The sequence below is a fragment of the Gadus chalcogrammus genome, chromosome 10 (assembly GCF_026213295.1).
Source record: "Gadus chalcogrammus isolate NIFS_2021 chromosome 10, NIFS_Gcha_1.0, whole genome shotgun sequence".
Classification (NCBI taxonomy): Eukaryota; Metazoa; Chordata; class Actinopteri; order Gadiformes; family Gadidae; genus Gadus; species Gadus chalcogrammus.
Genome location: NC_079421.1, coordinates 12,943,322 through 12,960,705, shown reverse-complemented (window position 1 = coordinate 12,960,705; position 17,384 = coordinate 12,943,322). Strand labels below are relative to the sequence as shown.

The 17,384-nt window shown below is 43.3% G+C and overlaps 3 protein-coding genes across 9 annotated transcripts in view; all 3 read left to right on the top strand.

The window, feature by feature from the left end:
* Window positions 1-66: 66 nt before the first annotated feature.
* Window positions 67-17,384, top strand: part of LOC130390148 (protocadherin gamma-A2-like) — a 20,725-nt gene continuing 3,407 nt past the window's right edge. Inside the window, exon 1 of the mRNA XM_056599913.1 lies at window positions 67-1,633. Coding sequence (XP_056455888.1) covers window positions 68-1,633 — 1,566 coding nt within the window. The 5' untranslated portion in view covers window position 67. The remainder of the gene's footprint in view (window positions 1,634-17,384) is intronic.
* The window catches only part of LOC130390127 (protocadherin gamma-A2-like), a 58,050-nt gene continuing 43,841 nt past the window's right edge, over window positions 3,176-17,384 (top strand). For 2 of the 7 annotated variants that reach the window (XM_056599886.1, XM_056599883.1), the window contains exon 1: window positions 5,975-8,703. In XM_056599886.1, coding sequence (XP_056455861.1) covers window positions 6,313-8,703 — 2,391 coding nt within the window. In that variant the 5' untranslated portion in view covers window positions 5,975-6,312. Of the gene's footprint in view, window positions 5,670-5,974; window positions 8,704-8,748; window positions 11,725-17,384 lie in introns of those variants that run through there. The other 5 variants (XM_056599884.1, XM_056599888.1, XM_056599882.1 and 2 more) reach the window with 5 other exon arrangements.
* LOC130390144 (protocadherin gamma-A11-like) lies at window positions 11,735-15,501 on the top strand. The gene has a single exon (XM_056599908.1). The coding sequence runs from the start codon at window positions 12,270-12,272 to the stop codon at window positions 14,697-14,699; it is 2,430 nt and encodes an 809-aa protein (XP_056455883.1). The 5' UTR covers window positions 11,735-12,269; the 3' UTR covers window positions 14,700-15,501.

Below are 17,384 nucleotides of genomic sequence, written 5' to 3'. Positions count from 1 at the left end.
TACTACGGTTACTGCAACTGATGCTGACGACGGAGATAATGGTAAAATAACATACTCAGTTTCAAGTATGTTAGATCACACTCTTGGAATATTTGAAGTTAATAATGAAAATGGGGCCGTGACATTGAGTGGCAATATAGACTACGAAAAAGCTCGAACATTTCAGATCAATATCCGCGCAAGTGATGAGGGAGGGCTGGTTGACTCCTGTAAATTAATTGTAGATGTCATAGATGTGAACGACAACAAACCTGATATTCACATTATGTCTGAATCTAATGTTATATCAGAAGACGCTAAACCTAGCACAGTCGTAACTATGATCAATGTAGAAGATGCCGATTCAGGTGAAAATGGCAAAGTGAAATGCTCCATAAACAATGACATTCCATTTGCCTTGAGGTCAACATCTAACAACTTCTTCAGCTTAGTGACAGACAGTGATTTAGACAGAGAGAATGAGTCAGGTTATAATATCAGTGTGACGTGTTCTGATGAGGGAGTACCATCGCTTTCCAGCAGCGTCACAATCACCCTTCAGATCCTAGATGTGAACGACAACGCGCCTGTATTTCTAAAAAAATCATACGAAGGATACATCGTAGAAAACAACGTCCAAGGTGTCTCTATATTCACACTCAACGCAAAAGATGCAGACTGGAACCAGAATGCTCGTGTCTCTTACATACTGGAGGACTCCTCTATTAACGGTGTGCCCGTCTCCTCTTATGTGTCTGTTAGTGCTGACAGTGGAGTTATACATGCAGTCCGCTCTTTTGACTACGAGCAGAATAAAGATTTTCAGATTCTTGTTAAAGCTCAAGATGGAGGCTCTCCTCCCCTCAGTAGTAATGTGAGTGTGAAAATACTGATCCAGGACCAGAACGACAACGCCCCTCAGGTTCTGTATCCAGTCCAGACTGGTGGTTCTCTGGTGGCTGAAATGGTACCTCGTTCAGCAGATGTGGGCTATCTGGTCACTAAAGTGGTGGCTGTTGATGTGGACTCTGGACAGAATGCCTGGCTCTCCTATAAACTACAGAAAGCCACAGACAGGGCGCTGTTTGAAGTGGGCTTACAGAATGGAGAAATAAGAACTATCCGCCAAGTCACTGATAAAGATGCTGTGAAACAAAGACTGACTGTTATAGTGGAGGACAACGGACAGCCCTCTCGTTCAGCTACAGTCATTGTTAACGTGGCGGTGGCGGACAGCTTCCCTGAAGTGCTCTCGGAGTTCACTGACTTTACACACGACAAGGAGTACAATGACAACCTGACTTTTTACTTGGTCTTGGCTTTGGCTGTAGTTTCCTTTCTCTTCATCACGTGTTTAGTGGTGATCATATCAGTGAAAATCTACAGATGGAGACAGTCTCGTATCCTGTATCATTCCAGTCTCCCGGTGATCCCATATTATCCACCACGGTACTCAGACACTTTGGGGACAGGGACTCTCCAGCACGTGTACAATTACGAGGTGTGCAGGACCACTGACTCCAGAAAGAGTGACTGTAAGGTCGGCAACGCTGGTAGTCAGAACGTTCTGATAATGGACCCCAGTTCTACAGGGACCATGCAGAGAATACAGAGTGAAAAGAGCATCCTGGATGAACCAGACTCTCCACTTGAGGTTAGAAGTGATACTAATTTTAAGATTTGTTGATTGCCAAATGTACATAATGTTGACACGTTAACTAATATATCTGTAGTATTTTCAGGACCTTGGATAGCAGCAGTGTTGCATTGAGTTATTATTTCATTCAATCATCATTGGTGGCTTTGTTAAATGTTTTATTCATTTATTTTCATTCACTGCCGATTATTGACGCTATTTTGTTTTTCAAAACATACAGCTTTTCTGTAGTTTTGTGCTCTGGGCTCTTAGGGCCGCTGTTGGCCAACATGTTTCGTTTTAGTTCAGATGTGAAGCATTTTCTCCGTTGCACAGACGCACAAAGCACAGCAGCACAGATAGGGAAGGACGACGGACACGGGAATATAACGTCTATCGGATATTTTCTTTGACGTGGAACATTGCCTTTTATTTTGTGAAGCAGGAACCATTTTTAAATGACCTGTGGGATAACGGATGGATGCCTTGTATGACCTTCTTTCGGGAACATCCAGGAAAACAATGGCGCAGCAAGTACTGTTCCTCGTCTCTGTCGTCTCCGTTTGTTCGGTGCTCGGGCAGATCAGCTACACCATTCCTGAGGAAATTGCAAAAGGATCTTAACTGGGAAATATAGATCAGGATCAAGGTTTGGATGTCAAAAGGCTCGCGTCAGGTAAAGCTCGTGTTTATTCCGGTGATAGCACAGTTTACATCGAACTAAATAAAGAACGGGGAGTCCTCCTTATCAAAGACAGAATAGACAGAGAGGCGCTTTGCGAACAGACGATGCCGTGTTCGTTACATTTCCAAATAATATTAGAAGATCCGATGGAATTTTACAGCGTATCTATAATGCCCCAACCTTTGAGAAAGAAGAAATGAAATTCAAAATTAGTGAATCTGCAGGCGTTGGATCGAAATTCTTTTTGGAAAGAGCTATGGATTTAGACGTTGGCAACAACGATCTGCAGAATTACATCCTAAAGCCTTCCCATAACTTCGCTCTTAAAATCCATAACCAAGCAGACGGATCGAAAAATGTCGAGATGGTTTTGCAGAAAGCTAAAGGTTGGAAATCACTATCAGAATGTTCTCTTTGTATTAATCCGTCTTTTCTCTCATGTTTAGCACCATGGACAGCTAATGTTTTGACTATGAATCAAAAGGCTATTTCTAACTTGCAAACTGTTTAATCTACTCAGCTGTAGTATTTTTCAAGAACTGATTTCATGTTTCACATTGTCCCAACATATATATTTAAGATTTCCGTAAGAATTAAAGTCTTTGTAACATGGGATCATTCAGCTTCGTCCAGAATAGCTTCTGCCAAAACAACGTTTTATTTGGTTTTTTTCTAAGATTGAAAGTAATTGTAATTTTGCCGTTTGGACTCTGAGGGCCGCTATAGACCAGAATGTCCCAGTTAAAGGCCATCTTGTGCAGTACCTCCCACCATATCGGTTGTATTATTTTCCCATCTATGAACGAGCCATTGCATTTACAAGGACAGAAAACACCATGAAGTAGAATCGCTCTTTATTCTTTTCTTCAACATGAAAGCTGCTGTCGGCACGTTTTGACTGATCTTTTGTGGAGTATCAAAGACTAAAAAGGATATTTACGTTTTTATTGCGAATACAACGACTCTGGTGAAAGAACAATGGGACGCTACGTCGGATGGCTTCTATTTATCTGGATCTTCTGTCTCAGCTCGGTTCTCGGGCAGGTCAGCTACACCATACCTGAAGAGATGGCGAAAGGCTCTGCAGTCGGTAATATAGCACAGGATTTAGGTTTGGATGTGAAGAGACTGCAGTCAGGTAAAGCCCGTATTTTCACCCGTGATAGCATCGAATATGTCGAGCTGAACAGGGAAAGAGGAGTCCTCGTTATTAAAGACAGAATAGACAGGGAGGCCATCTGCGGACAAACGACTCCTTGTGCGCTCCATTTTCAGATCATATTAGAAAACCCGATGGAATTCTACAGTATAACCATCGAGATTACAGACGTTAATGACAACGCCCCAGTGTTTCAAAAAAGCGATGTTCAATTTAAAATCAGCGAGTCTGCTGTAAGTGGGGCTAAATTCATATTAGACAGAGCCATTGATCCTGACGTTGGGACAAATGGCTTAAGAACATATATCCTAAAACCAACAGATAACTTCGCCCTTAAATTACACGGTCAAGCAGGAGATATTAGAAACATCGAAATGGTTTTAGAGAAACCTCTCGATAGAGAACAACATGAACACCTCTCTTTAGTGTTAACGGCAGTCGATGGCGGAGAGCCGCAGATGTCTGGAACAATGCAGATCCTGATCTCGGTTTTAGACGCCAATGATAACGCTCCCGTTTTCACCCAGTCGGTTTACAAAGCGTCTATTAAAGAAGGCGCTCCGTTAGGCACCATTGTGACTACGGTCATTGCGACTGATGCAGACGACGGAGAAAATGGTAAAATAACGTACTCTGTTTCCAGTACGTTAGATCACACTCTTGGAATATTTGAAGTAAATAAAGATAATGGGGGTGTGACTTTGAGTGGCAATATAGACTATGAAAAAGCTCGAACATTTGAGATGAATATACGCGCTAGTGATGAGGGAGGTCTGGTTGACTCTTGTAAATTAATTGTAGATGTCATTGATGTGAACGACAACACACCTGATATTCACATTATGTCTAAATCCAATGTGATATCAGAAGACGCTAAACCTAACACAGTCGTAACCATGATCAATATAGAAGATGCAGATTCAGGGGAAAATGGCAAAGTGAAATGCTCCATGAACGATGACATTCCTTTTGCATTGAGGTCAACGTCTAACAACTTCTTCAGATTAGTGACGGACAGTGATTTAGACAGAGAGAAGGAGTCCGATTATAATATCAGTGTGACATGTTCTGATGACGGAGTGCCTTCGCTTTCCAGCAGCGTCACAATCACCCTTCAGATCCTAGACGTGAATGATAACGCGCCTGTCTTTTTAAAAAAATCATATGAAGGATACATCGTAGAAAACAACGTACAAGGGGTCTCTATATTCACACTGAACGCGAAAGACGCAGACTGGAACCAGAACGCCCGTGTCTCTTATATACTAGAGGACTCCTCTTTAAACGGCGTGCCCGTCTCCTCTTATGTGTCTGTTAGTGCTGACAGTGGAGTTATACATGCAGTCCGCTCTTTCGACTATGAGCAGATCAAAGATTTTCAGTTCAATGTTAATGCTCAAGATGGAGGCTCTCCTCCCCTCAGTAGTAATGTGAGTGTGAAAATACTGATCCAGGACCAGAACGACAACGCCCCTCAGGTTCTGTATCCAGTCCAGACTGGTGGTTCTCTGGTGGCTGAAATGGTGCCTCGTTCAGCAGATGTGGGCTATCTGGTCACTAAAGTGGTGGCTGTTGATGTGGACTCTGGACAGAATGCCTGGCTCTCCTATAAACTACAGAAAGCCACAGACAGGGCGCTGTTTGAAGTGGGCTTACAGAATGGAGAAATAAGAACTATCCGCCAAGTCACTGATAAAGATGCTGTGAAACAAAGACTGACTGTTATAGTGGAGGACAACGGACAGCCCTCTCGTTCAGCTACAGTCATTGTTAACGTGGCGGTGGCGGACAGCTTCCCTGAAGTGCTCTCGGAGTTCACTGACTTTACACACGACAAGGAGTACAATGACAACCTTACTTTTTACTTAGTCTTGGCTTTGGCTGTGGTTTCCTTTCTCTTCATCACGTGTTTAGTGGTGATCATATCAGTGAAAATCTACAGATGGAGACAGTCTCGTATCCTGTATCATTCCAGTCTCCCGGTGATCCCATATTATCCACCACGGTACTCAGACACTTTGGGGACAGGGACTCTCCAGCACGTGTACAATTACGAGGTGTGCAGGACCACTGACTCCAGGAAGAGTGACTGTAAGGTCGGCAACGCTGGTAGTCAGAACGTTCTGATAATGGACCCCAGTTCTACAGGGACCATGCAGCGAATACAGAGTGAAAAGAGCATCCTGGATGAACCAGACTCTCCACTGGAGGTTAGAAATCACTGACAGAATTTTCCATTTTGTATTAATCCACCTTTCCTCATGTCTAGCACCATGGACAGCTATTGTGTTGATGTTGTGAATCAATAGGCTTTTTCTAACTTATTTACAGTTTTCTTCCTTCAGCTGTAGACCTTTCAAATACAGATGCCATTATTCACTTCATCCCAATATATGTTCCAGTTTAAATCATTTTTAAAGAATTCAAGTCTTTGGATTATGTTATAAATGCAGTTTGCTCCAGAAATGTTTTTAGCCAAAGCAACGTTGTCTTTATTAATATCACAATATTTATTAGGTTTATTACCTGTCTAATCTACTTATTGTGTTCTTTAAACGAATTGCAATTGGGCCTTTTGGACTCTGAGGGCCGCTATAGGCCAGCATGTCCCAGTTAAAGGCCATCTTCTGCAGTACCTCCCACCATATCGGTTTTATTATTTTCCCGTCTATGGACGAGCGCATTGCATTTTACAAGGACACGAAACAGCGTGAAGCAGGATCGCTCTTTGTTTTTTTTGTTAGACATGTAAGATGTTGTCGGCGTTTATTGGCTGATCTTCTGTGGAATATCAAAGCCGAAACGGGATCTTTATGTTTTAACTGAGAATACAACGACATCGGGGAAAGAACAATGGGACGCTACGTCGGATGGCTTCTATTTATCTGGATCTTCTGTCTCAGCTCGGTGCTCGGGCAGGTCAGCTACACCATACCTGAAGAGATGGCGAAAGGCTCTGTAGTCGGTAATATAGCACAGGATTTAGGTTTGGATGTGAAGAGACTGAAGTCAGGTAAAGCCCGTATTTTTACCCGTGACAGCATCGAATATGTCGAGCTGAACAGGGAAAGAGGAGTCCTCGTTATCAAAGACAGAATAGACAGAGAGGCCATCTGCGGACAAACGATGCCTTGTGCGCTCCATTTTCAGATCATATTAGAAAACCCGATGGAATTCTACAGTATAAATATCGAGATTACAGACGTGAATGACAACGCCCCAGTGTTTGAAAAACTTGACGTGAAACTTAAAATCAGCGAGTCTGCTGTAAGTGGAGCTAAATTCATTTTAGACATGGCAAATGATCCTGACGTCGGGACAAATGGCTTAAAAACATATATCCTAAAACCGACAAACAACTTCGCCCTTAAATTACACAATCAAGGAGGGGACATTAAATTCATCGAAATGGTTTTAGAGAAACCACTCGATAGAGAACAACATGAACACCTCTCTTTAGTGTTAACGGCAGTCGATGGTGGAGAGCCCCAGATGTCTGGAAGAATGCAGATCCTGATCTCAGTTTTAGACGCCAATGATAACGCTCCCGTTTTCACCCAGTCTGTTTACAAAGCGTCTATTAAAGAAGGCGCTCCGTTAGGCACCATTGTTACTACGGTTACTGCGACTGATGCAGACGACGGAGATAATGGTAAAATAACGTACTCAGTTTCAAGCAAATTAGGTAATACATTAGGAATGTTTAAAGTAAATGAAGAAAATGGGGCTGTGACATTGACCGGCAATATTGACTACGAAAAAGCTCAAACATTTGAGATAAATATACGCGCTACTGATGAGGGAGGGCTGGTAGACTCTTGTACGTTAATCGTAAACGTCATTGATGTGAACGACAACACACCTGATATTCACATTATGTCCAAATCCAACGTGATTTCAGAAGACGCTAAACCTAACACAGTCGTAACCATGATCAATATAGAAGATGCAGATTCAGGTGAAAATGGCAAAGTGAAATGCTCCATAAACGATGACATTCCTTTTGCATTGAAGTCGACATCTAACAACTTCTTCAGCTTAGTGACGGACAGTGATTTAGACAGAGAGAAAGAGTCCGGATATAATATCAGTGTGACGTGTTCTGATGAGGGAGTGCCTTCGCTTTCCAGCAGCGTCACAATCGCCCTTCAGGTACTAGACGTCAATGATAACGCGCCTGTCTTTCTAAAAAAAACATACGAAGGATATATCGTAGAAAACAACGTCCAAGGTGTCTCTATATTCACACTGAATGCAAAAGACGCAGACTGGAACCAGAACGCCCTTGTCTCTTATATACTAGAGGACTCCTCTTTAAACGGCGTGCCCGTCTCCTCCTATGTGTCTGTTACTGCAGACAGTGGAGTTATACATGCAGTCCGTTCTTTTGACTACGAGCAGATTAAAGATTTTCAGTTTCTTGTTAAAGCTCAAGATGGAGGCTCTCCTCCCCTCAGTAGTAATGTGAGTGTGAAAATACTGATCCAGGACCAGAACGACAACGCCCCTCAGGTTCTGTATCCAGTCCAGACTGGTGGTTCTCTGGTGGCTGAAATGGTGCCTCGTTCAGCAGATGTGGGCTATCTGGTCACTAAAGTGGTGGCTGTTGATGTGGACTCTGGACAGAATGCCTGGCTCTCCTATAAACTACAGAAAGCCACGGACAGGGCGCTGTTTGAAGTGGGCTTACAGAATGGAGAAATAAGAACTATCCGCCAAGTCACTGATAAAGACGCTGTGAAACAAAGACTGACTGTTATAGTGGAGGACAACGGACAGCCCTCTCGTTCAGCTACAGTCATTGTTAACGTGGCGGTGGCCGACAGCTTCCCTGAAGTGCTCTCGGAGTTCACTGACTTTACACACGACAAGGAGTACAATGACAACCTGACTTTTTACTTGGTCTTGGCTTTGGTTGTGGTTTCCTTTCTCTTCATCACGTGTTTAGTGGTGATCATATCAGTGAAAATATACAGATGGAGACAGTCTCGTATCCTGTATCATTCCAGTCTCCCGGTGATCCCATATTATCCACCACGGTACTCAGACACTTTGGGGACAGGGACTCTCCAGCACGTGTACAATTACGAGGTGTGCAGGACCACTGACTCCAGGAAGAGTGACTGTAAGTTCGGCAACGCTGGTAGTCAGAACGTTCTGATAATGGACCCCAGTTCTACAGGGACCATGCAGAGAATACAGAGTGAAAAGAGCATCCTGGATGAACCAGACTCTCCACTGGAGGTTAGAAATCACTGACAGAATGTTCTATTTTGTATGAGTTAATAATTTTACTCACGTCTAGCACCATGGACAGCTACTGTTTTGACTCCATGAATCGAAAAGCTATTTCTAACTTCCTAATTGTTTTATTCTTTCAGCTGAATGCCTTTTCAACCAATGAATTTGTGCTTCAATTCATCCCAACGTATATTCAAGGTTTTTTAATCAATTCTGTTCTTTGTAACATGTGAAAAGTCCAGTTTGCTCCACAATTGCCTCTGCCTTGTCATCATTTATATCACATATATCGTTAGCCTATATTACCCTTCCAATCTACCAATTGTTTAATTTAAATGAATTGTAATTTTGCCTTCTGGACTCTAAGGGCCGCTATAGGCCAGAATGTCCCAGTAAAAGGCCATCTTTTGCGCTACCTCCCACCATATCGGTTTTATTATTTTCCCGTCTATGGACGAGCGCATTGCATTTTACAATGACACGAAACACCGTGAAGCAGGATCGCTCTATGATTCTTTTGTTCAACATGTAAGCTGTTTTCGACGTGTATTGGCTGATCTTTTGTGGAATATCAAAGACTAAAAGGGATCTTTACGTTTTCATTGAGAATACAACGACACTGGGGAAAGAACAATGGGACACTACGTCGGATGGCTTCTATTTATCTGGATCTTCTGTCTCAGCTCGGTGCTCGGACAGGTCAGCTACACCATACCTGAAGAGATGGCGAAAGGCTCTGTAGTCGGTAATATAGCACAGGATTTAGGTTTGGATGTGAAGAGACTGAAGTCAGGTAAAGCCCGTATTTTTACACGTGACAGCATCGAATATGTCGAGCTGAACAGGGAAAGAGGAGTCCTCGTTATCAAAGACAGAATAGACAGAGAGGCCATCTGCGGACAAACGACGCCTTGTGCGCTCCATTTTCAGATCATATTAGAAAACCCGATGGAATTCTACAGTATAAATATCGAGATTACAGACGTGAATGACAACGCCCCATTCTTTCAAAAAACCGACGTGAAGTTTAAAATCAGTGAGTCTGCTGTAATTGGAGCTAAATTCATTTTAGACATGGCAAAAGATCCTGACGTCGGGACGAATGGCTTAAAAACATATGTCCTAAAACCAACAGATAACTTCGCTCTGAAATTAAACAGTCAAGATGGTAATATAAAGTTCATCGAAATGGTTTTAGAGAAACCTCTCGATAGAGAACAACATGAACACCTCTCTTTAGTGTTAACGGCAGTCGATGGCGGTGAGCCGCAGATGTCTGGAACAATGCAGATCCTGATCTCTGTTTTAGACGCCAATGATAACGCTCCCGTTTTCACCCAGTCGGTTTACAAAGCTTCTATCAAAGAAGGCGCTCCGTTAGGCACCATCGTCACTACAGTTACTGCAACTGATGCAGACGACGGAGAAAATGGTAAAATAACGTACTCGGTTTCAAGTATGTCAGGTAACACCTTAGGACAATTTGAAGTAAATGAAGAAAATGGTGATGCGACATTGAACGGCAATATTGACTACGAAAAAGCTCAAACATTTGAGATAAATATACGCGCTAGTGATGAAGGAGGGCTGGTAGACTCCTGTACGTTAATCGTCGACGTCATTGATGTGAACGACAACACACCTGATATTCACATTATGTCCAAATCCAATGTGATATCAGAAGACGCTAAACCTAACACAGTCGTCACCATGATCAATATAGAAGATGCAGATTCAGGTGAAAATGGCAAGGTGAAATGCTCCATAAACGACGACATTCCGTTTGCATTAAGGACAACATCTAACAACTTCTTTAGCTTAGTGACGGACAGTGATTTAGACAGAGAGAAGGAGTCCGGTTATAATATCAGTGTGACGTGTTCTGATGAGGGAGTGCCTTCACTTTCCAGCAGCGTCACAATCGCCCTTCAGATCCTAGACGTGAATGATAACGCGCCAGTCTTTCTAAAAAAATCATACGAAGGATACATCGTAGAAAACAACGTCCAAGGTGTCTCTATATTCACACTGAACGCAAAAGACGCAGACTGGAACCAGAACGCCCGTGTCTCTTATATACTAGAGGACTCCTCTTTAAACGGCGTGCCCGTCTCCTCTTATGTGTCTGTTAGTGCTGACAGTGGAGTTATACATGCAGTCCGCTCTTTTGACTACGAGCAGATTAAAGACTTTCAGTTCCGTGTTAAAGCTCAAGATGGAGGCTCTCCTCCCCTCAGTAGTAATGTGAGTGTGAAAATACTGATCCAGGACCAGAACGACAACGCCCCTCAGGTTCTGTATCCAGTCCAGACTGGTGGTTCTCTGGTGGCTGAAATGGTGCCTCGTTCAGCAGATGTGGGCTATCTGGTCACTAAAGTGGTGGCTGTTGATGTGGACTCTGGACAGAATGCCTGGCTCTCCTATAAACTACAGAAAGCCACAGACAGGGCGCTGTTCGAAGTGGGCTTGCAGAATGGAGAAATAAGAACTATCCGTCAAGTCACTGATAAAGATGCTGTGAAACAAAGACTGACTGTTATAGTGGAGGACAACGGACAGCCCTCTCGTTCAGCTACAGTCATTGTTAACGTGGCGGTGGCTGACAGCTTCCCTGAAGTGCTCTCGGAGTTCACTGACTTTACACACGACAAGGAGTACAATGACAACCTGACTTTTTACTTGGTCTTGGCTTTGGCTGTGGTTTCCTTTCTCTTCATCACGTGTTTAGTGGTGATCATATCAGTGAAAATCTACAGATGGAGACAGTCTCGTATCCTGTATCATTCCAGTCTCCCGGTGATCCCATATTATCCACCACGGTACTCAGACACTTTGGGGACAGGGACTCTCCAGCACGTGTACAATTACGAGGTGTGCAGGACCACTGACTCCAGGAAGAGTGACTGTAAGTTCGGCAACGCTGGTAGTCAGAACGTTCTGATAATGGACCCCAGTTCTACAGGGACCATGCAGAGAATACAGAGTGAAAAGAGCATCCTGGATGAACCAGACTCTCCACTAGAGGTTGGATATTTCATAATAGACACATTGAGTGTATAGGAAGGTTTCAATTATGTCCTTTGAAGTTTCCAAGCCGCCATCTTTGTACTTAATGACCAAAAACTGTAGAATAACAAAGCAACCAGTTTGTCTTATTATAATGGGGATAAGGCTGGGAATCACTCTGATTATTTGATACCACGTGAAACCCTCCTATATTTGTTGAAAAAACATTGGCATTTTGTCATCAAACATTTCAGCACCATGGAAGGTAAAAATATGTGAATTGTATCGCTATCATCATGTCTTCTCTGTATATATGTTATTTGTGGTTGATTGTTGCAGTATTATTTTACGTCCCTAGGTGCCACTGTGTATTAGTTAGAGGATGGTGGTATCACTTTCGTGAGTCCCCCTTTTACCTCACAGATTGAAACACTGTAGGCCTACCACGTATCAGTCATTACACTGACAAAGGGACTGTTTTTGAATAACTCTTAACCATTTCTCGTTGTGTGATTGGCTATTTTTGATCTCATAACTTCAGCTTTCACGTGGATTTTAAAAGAATGAATCTTCATGGTCGTGGATTACAAGGGGTGTCCTTTCCGCTGTTCCTTTTCCTTTATATTGCTGATGCATCGCTCGGGCAGGTCCATTACTCAATTCCCGAGGAAATGTCGACGGGTTCCGTCGTGGGGAGCATCGCTGTGGACCTCGGTTTGGATGTCAATAGACTGAAATCCGGTCGTGCCCGTATATTTACCGAGGATGATAGTGAATACATCGGGCTGAATTCGGACAAAGGGACGTTAGTTGTCGCCAAGAGAATAGACAGAGAAGTCCTTTGCGGTCAATTGTCTCCCTGTTCTTTACATTTTCAGATTATATTAGATAACCCAATGGAGCTGCATCGTATAGATGTGGAAATTCTTGATATAAATGATAACGCCCCTGCTTTCGCTAAGAAAGAGATGAGTTTTCAGATCAGCGAAATGGCTGTGAAGGGATCACGTTTTTCGCTTGATAGTGCAATAGATCCTGATGTGTCATTGAACACGCTTCAAACATACAAATTAACTCCTACGGATCATTTTAAATTGAACATACTTTCTCGTCCCGATGGTTCAAAATATGTGGAAATGGTTCTGGAGACGTCGCTAGACAGGGAAAAAAAAGACGAGCATAAATTAATATTGACAGCATTTGATGGTGGAAATCCTCAACGATCGGGATCGGTTAAAATTATCGTTATTGTTATGGACGCAAATGATAATGCTCCTGTTTTCAGTCAACCCGTTTTCACGGTGAATGTGCCAGAAAATGCGTTGAAAGGGAGTGTGATTCTAAAAGTCAGCGCCTCAGATATAGATCAAGGGACAAATGGAGAAATCGTCTATTCTTTCTCTCAAAATACCAACAGTGCATTGTCTCTATTTAATATAGACATCAATACTGGGGAAGTGACTATGTATGGGGTATTGGATTATGAAAAAGCTAAACATTATGAAATTGATGTAGAAGCCAAAGATAAAGGTGGATTAACAGATACAAGCAAGATAATGATTGATGTAATTGATGTCAACGACAATGCGCCAGTTATTAATATCATATCATTCTCAAATCCCATACCGGAAGATTCTGCGCCAGAGACAGTCATTGCAATGTTCAATATCAAAGATTTAGACTCAGGTAAAAATGGTCAGGTTAAGTGTTTCATCAGCCCAGATTTACCTTTCAAAATGAAGCCGACCTCATCTAATTTCTATAGTTTGGTGACTGACGATGCTTTGGACCGTGAGCTAGTGCCAGAGTATAACATAACAGTGACGGCCACTGATGACGGATTCCCCCCTTTCTCTGTCAGCAAGACAATTACTCTGAAAATATCGGACGTCAATGACAACACCCCAGTATTCTCACAACAGTCGTTTATTGCATACATCAGTGAAAATAACTTGCCTGGGAAGTCAGTGCTCTCTGTCAAAGCCAACGACAACGATTTTGGAAACAATGCACGCATTTCGTATTTTCTTAATGATAACCGGGTTAATGAAATGTTGACATCAGCTTACTTTTCAATGAATGCAGAGAGTGGGGAGATAATGGCCGTGCGATCCTTTGACTTTGAGCAAAGAAAAGAGTTTACTATTAGTGTTAAGGCACAAGATGGAGGCTCTCCTCCCCTCAGTAGTAACGCGAGTGTGAAAATACTGATCCAGGACCAGAACGACAACGCCCCTCAGGTTCTGTATCCAGTCCAGACTGGTGGTTCTCTGGTGGCTGAAATGGTGCCTCGTTCAGTAGATGTGGGCTATCTGGTCACTAAAGTGGTGGCTGTTGATGTGGACTCTGGACAGAATGCCTGGCTCTCCTATAAACTACAGAAAGCCACAGACAGGGCGCTGTTTGAAGTGGGCTTACAGAACGGAGAAATAAGAACTATCCGCCAAGTCACTGATAAAGATGCTGTGAAACAAAGACTGACTGTTATAGTGGAGGACAACGGACAGCCCTCTCGTTCAGCTACAGTCATTGTTAACGTGGCGGTGGCGGACAGCTTCCCTGAAGTGCTCTCGGAGTTCACTGACTTTACACACGACAAGGAGTACAACGACAACCTGACTTTTTACTTGGTCTTGGCTTTGGCTGTGGTTTCCTTTCTCTTCATCACGTGTTTAGTGGTGATCATATCAGTGAAAATCTACAGATGGAGGCTTGAGCGTCACCTTTACAAATCAGGTGTAAATCTTCCGGTTATTCCGTGTTACCCGCCTCTCTATGCTGACGTAGGGACCGGTACCTTGAAGCACGCGTTCAATTACGAAGTTTGTGGAACGACTGAGTCTCGCAAGAGTCAGCTGACCGAGTGTGCCCGGCCCTTCAGTCAGAGCACCTTGAACCGGGACCACGATGTCCCTCAGACTATGTCCAGGTCTACAACGCACTCCATGGATTTGATAACAGAGGTGAGACCTCACAGATGTCTCCACAGTTAGTTTGCCAATGCCGTTGTTTGTAGTGGTCAGAGTGATGAGGAGTCCTTTAGGCCATTTAAACATCTTCAAAGCCAGCAGCAATACAAGTACTATGAATACAGAACTATGTTTTGTTCAGCTTTTTCTTTGTTGTTCTTGCTCAGTTACTTTAAAAGTATACAGAGCTGTGGTGGCTACCTGGTTGTATCCTGACGTTAGTTTAACAATGTTTGAACATTTTTGAAATGCCTTGAATCTTAATAGGGTGAATGCCAGTGTTTGGTTTAGATACGGAACTGAGTACATATTAAATACACATGTGTTATTCGGTTGGTCCTGTATATATCAAATGCAGAATGTATATATTCTACATTGAACAGATGTAGTCTATTATGGGATATCATTGTGTGTATTCTTCCAATTCTAAACGAGCACGTTGATCTGTTATGAATGTGGAGGCGAGCTGCTGCATTGAGGCGTGTAGCCATGCTGAAGCATCACTGCAGTGGAACATTTCCTCCACGTACCCATGGACAACACACCGTATCACACACACACACACACACACACACACACACACACACACACACACACACACACACACACACACACACACACACACACACACACACACACACACACACACACACACACACACACACACACACGGTGCACTTTAGATACAATGACCTAGTTCCCTGCTTTACATGCTGCCGCCATTTTCCCTCTTTCTATACTTATTATTTTATGAAGCCTGCACTGAGAGAACCAGAGGGTAACGAAAAGAACTATAGAAATCCTCCTTCAGTAATAATATAGATTGAATAGAGCAGATGGAAGCTGGAGGAAGGCTGTAAACACGATGCAAGGGTGAGGCTAGGGAGAGAACGTGGGCAGACGTGATGGAGAGCCTGCGAAAGGGGGAGGGTGGGAGGGAGTTGTTGCAGAGAGGCAGAGAGAGGAGAAGCAGGAGGGGGAGGGGAAGAGAGACACGCTGTAGCTGGTTCAGCCTCCACCATCCCCAGCGCAGCATCCGTGTTTGGCGATGCTAGGGAGCCATTTTGTTCAGCCTCTCTCTCCCTTTGTCTGCTGTTAGAGAGGAAATAGGAGAGAGTGTGTGTGTGAGGGGGTGGGGGTGTGTGTGTGTGTGTGGGGGGGGGGGGGTTATTGGGGTGTCATGTGTGTAGCATGGGTGCTTGGGACTGACAGGAAGGTCCATAACAGGATGTATTTGTGGTGTGAAAGAGGGATGAAAAGAGAGGGAATGAGATTAGAGAAAGAAGGCTCTGCTGTACAGTTGCGTAAGGAACTGGGACAGGGTGATAATACAGTGAAGATCAGGCTCATAGCAGTCAGTCCAGAATTAGACCAGAGTATATTGCCATCTAGCTGCATGTAAGACAGAAGCCCTTGATGACAGTGACTCTGAATGGGGCTGAATACACCCCACCCTCATTCCCTTCATGTAACACGTTCTGGTTTTAAATAGGTTTCTGCTGTTGTATCCTAGATGTGTTTATATCTACTAGACTACTCAAGTGGAGCGTGAAACTTGCCAATGCTAGCAAATGCCTCCAGTAACAATAATGCTTCCTTGTGTGGCTTGAAACAAGGAGCGTATTGTATTTGACTGTGTTTTAAGCTAATTGACAATATCAGAATGGCATGTGCCTTGAGAAGCACCTGGACTGTACTATGAAATGCATTTGCTGTGTGTGTGTGTGTGTGTGTGTGTGTGTGTGTGTGTGTGTGTGTGTGTGTGTGTGTGTGTGTGTGTGTGTGTGTGTGTGTGTGCAAGTGCGTGTGTCTGTGTCTGTTTGTGTGTTTTATCCGTGGGATTGTGATTGTTTGTAACTTTATTTTGCCATGAGGGAACAGTGGTGGGCGGGGCACTCGTAAACACTCACCAGAGGGCAGGAAGTGAGACGTGCTCTGAAGCCCCTGGAGAGTTTGGTTTTAACGACACTAATGCCACACATGTGTGTGCTTTACCTGTTGTGACTGCGCTCCAATCATTAGGTCGCAGGTTCCCATGATTTGTTAGCTTGGGAAGGGTTGTAAACCCTTGTAGTTAAAAGTGTCCCCACAGGGGGTCAAAGTTCATAGTCATCTAAAGGTTTCATCCTGTTTTCTAGTTTTAATTCAGACCATGTGTCCACGTATCATGTTTGCTTATAAACACTAGAAGCAACATCACTCATTACATAACTCAAAATGCAATGGCTTGCTCCAGGATGCAGATGGAATCAATGTAGCAATTATTTTCAAGTTAACTTTTTGCGCGTTAATTGATGTGCCACAGGTCAAAAGTTTAAAAGAACAACAAGTCCCACATGTTGGCCCTAAAGGCTTTTTACCGCCATCTTCAGTGAAAGTTTGTTTACCAGTCTTTGTGTGTGTTTTGACCGGGATGTCAGTTATGTGGCTTTGAACAAATACACAGATGCGCGTGCATATGCACCTAATACTGTCAACAACGTCATGGGCTAAATAGAGTAGGGGACACATATTGAGGTCTGTAGAGCTGTGATTCCAGTACTGTGGCAGTTCCACTCTTTTCCCTGGCTGGGCCTTGTTGAGCTTTACATTGTCGCTGTGTTTCTACTCATCATTTATGTTTTAGTAGCTAATGACACTAAGCATCCTCATAATTTCATATTGAGCTCATGTGGATGTGCACCTAATCATGAGTTACAGACATCAAAC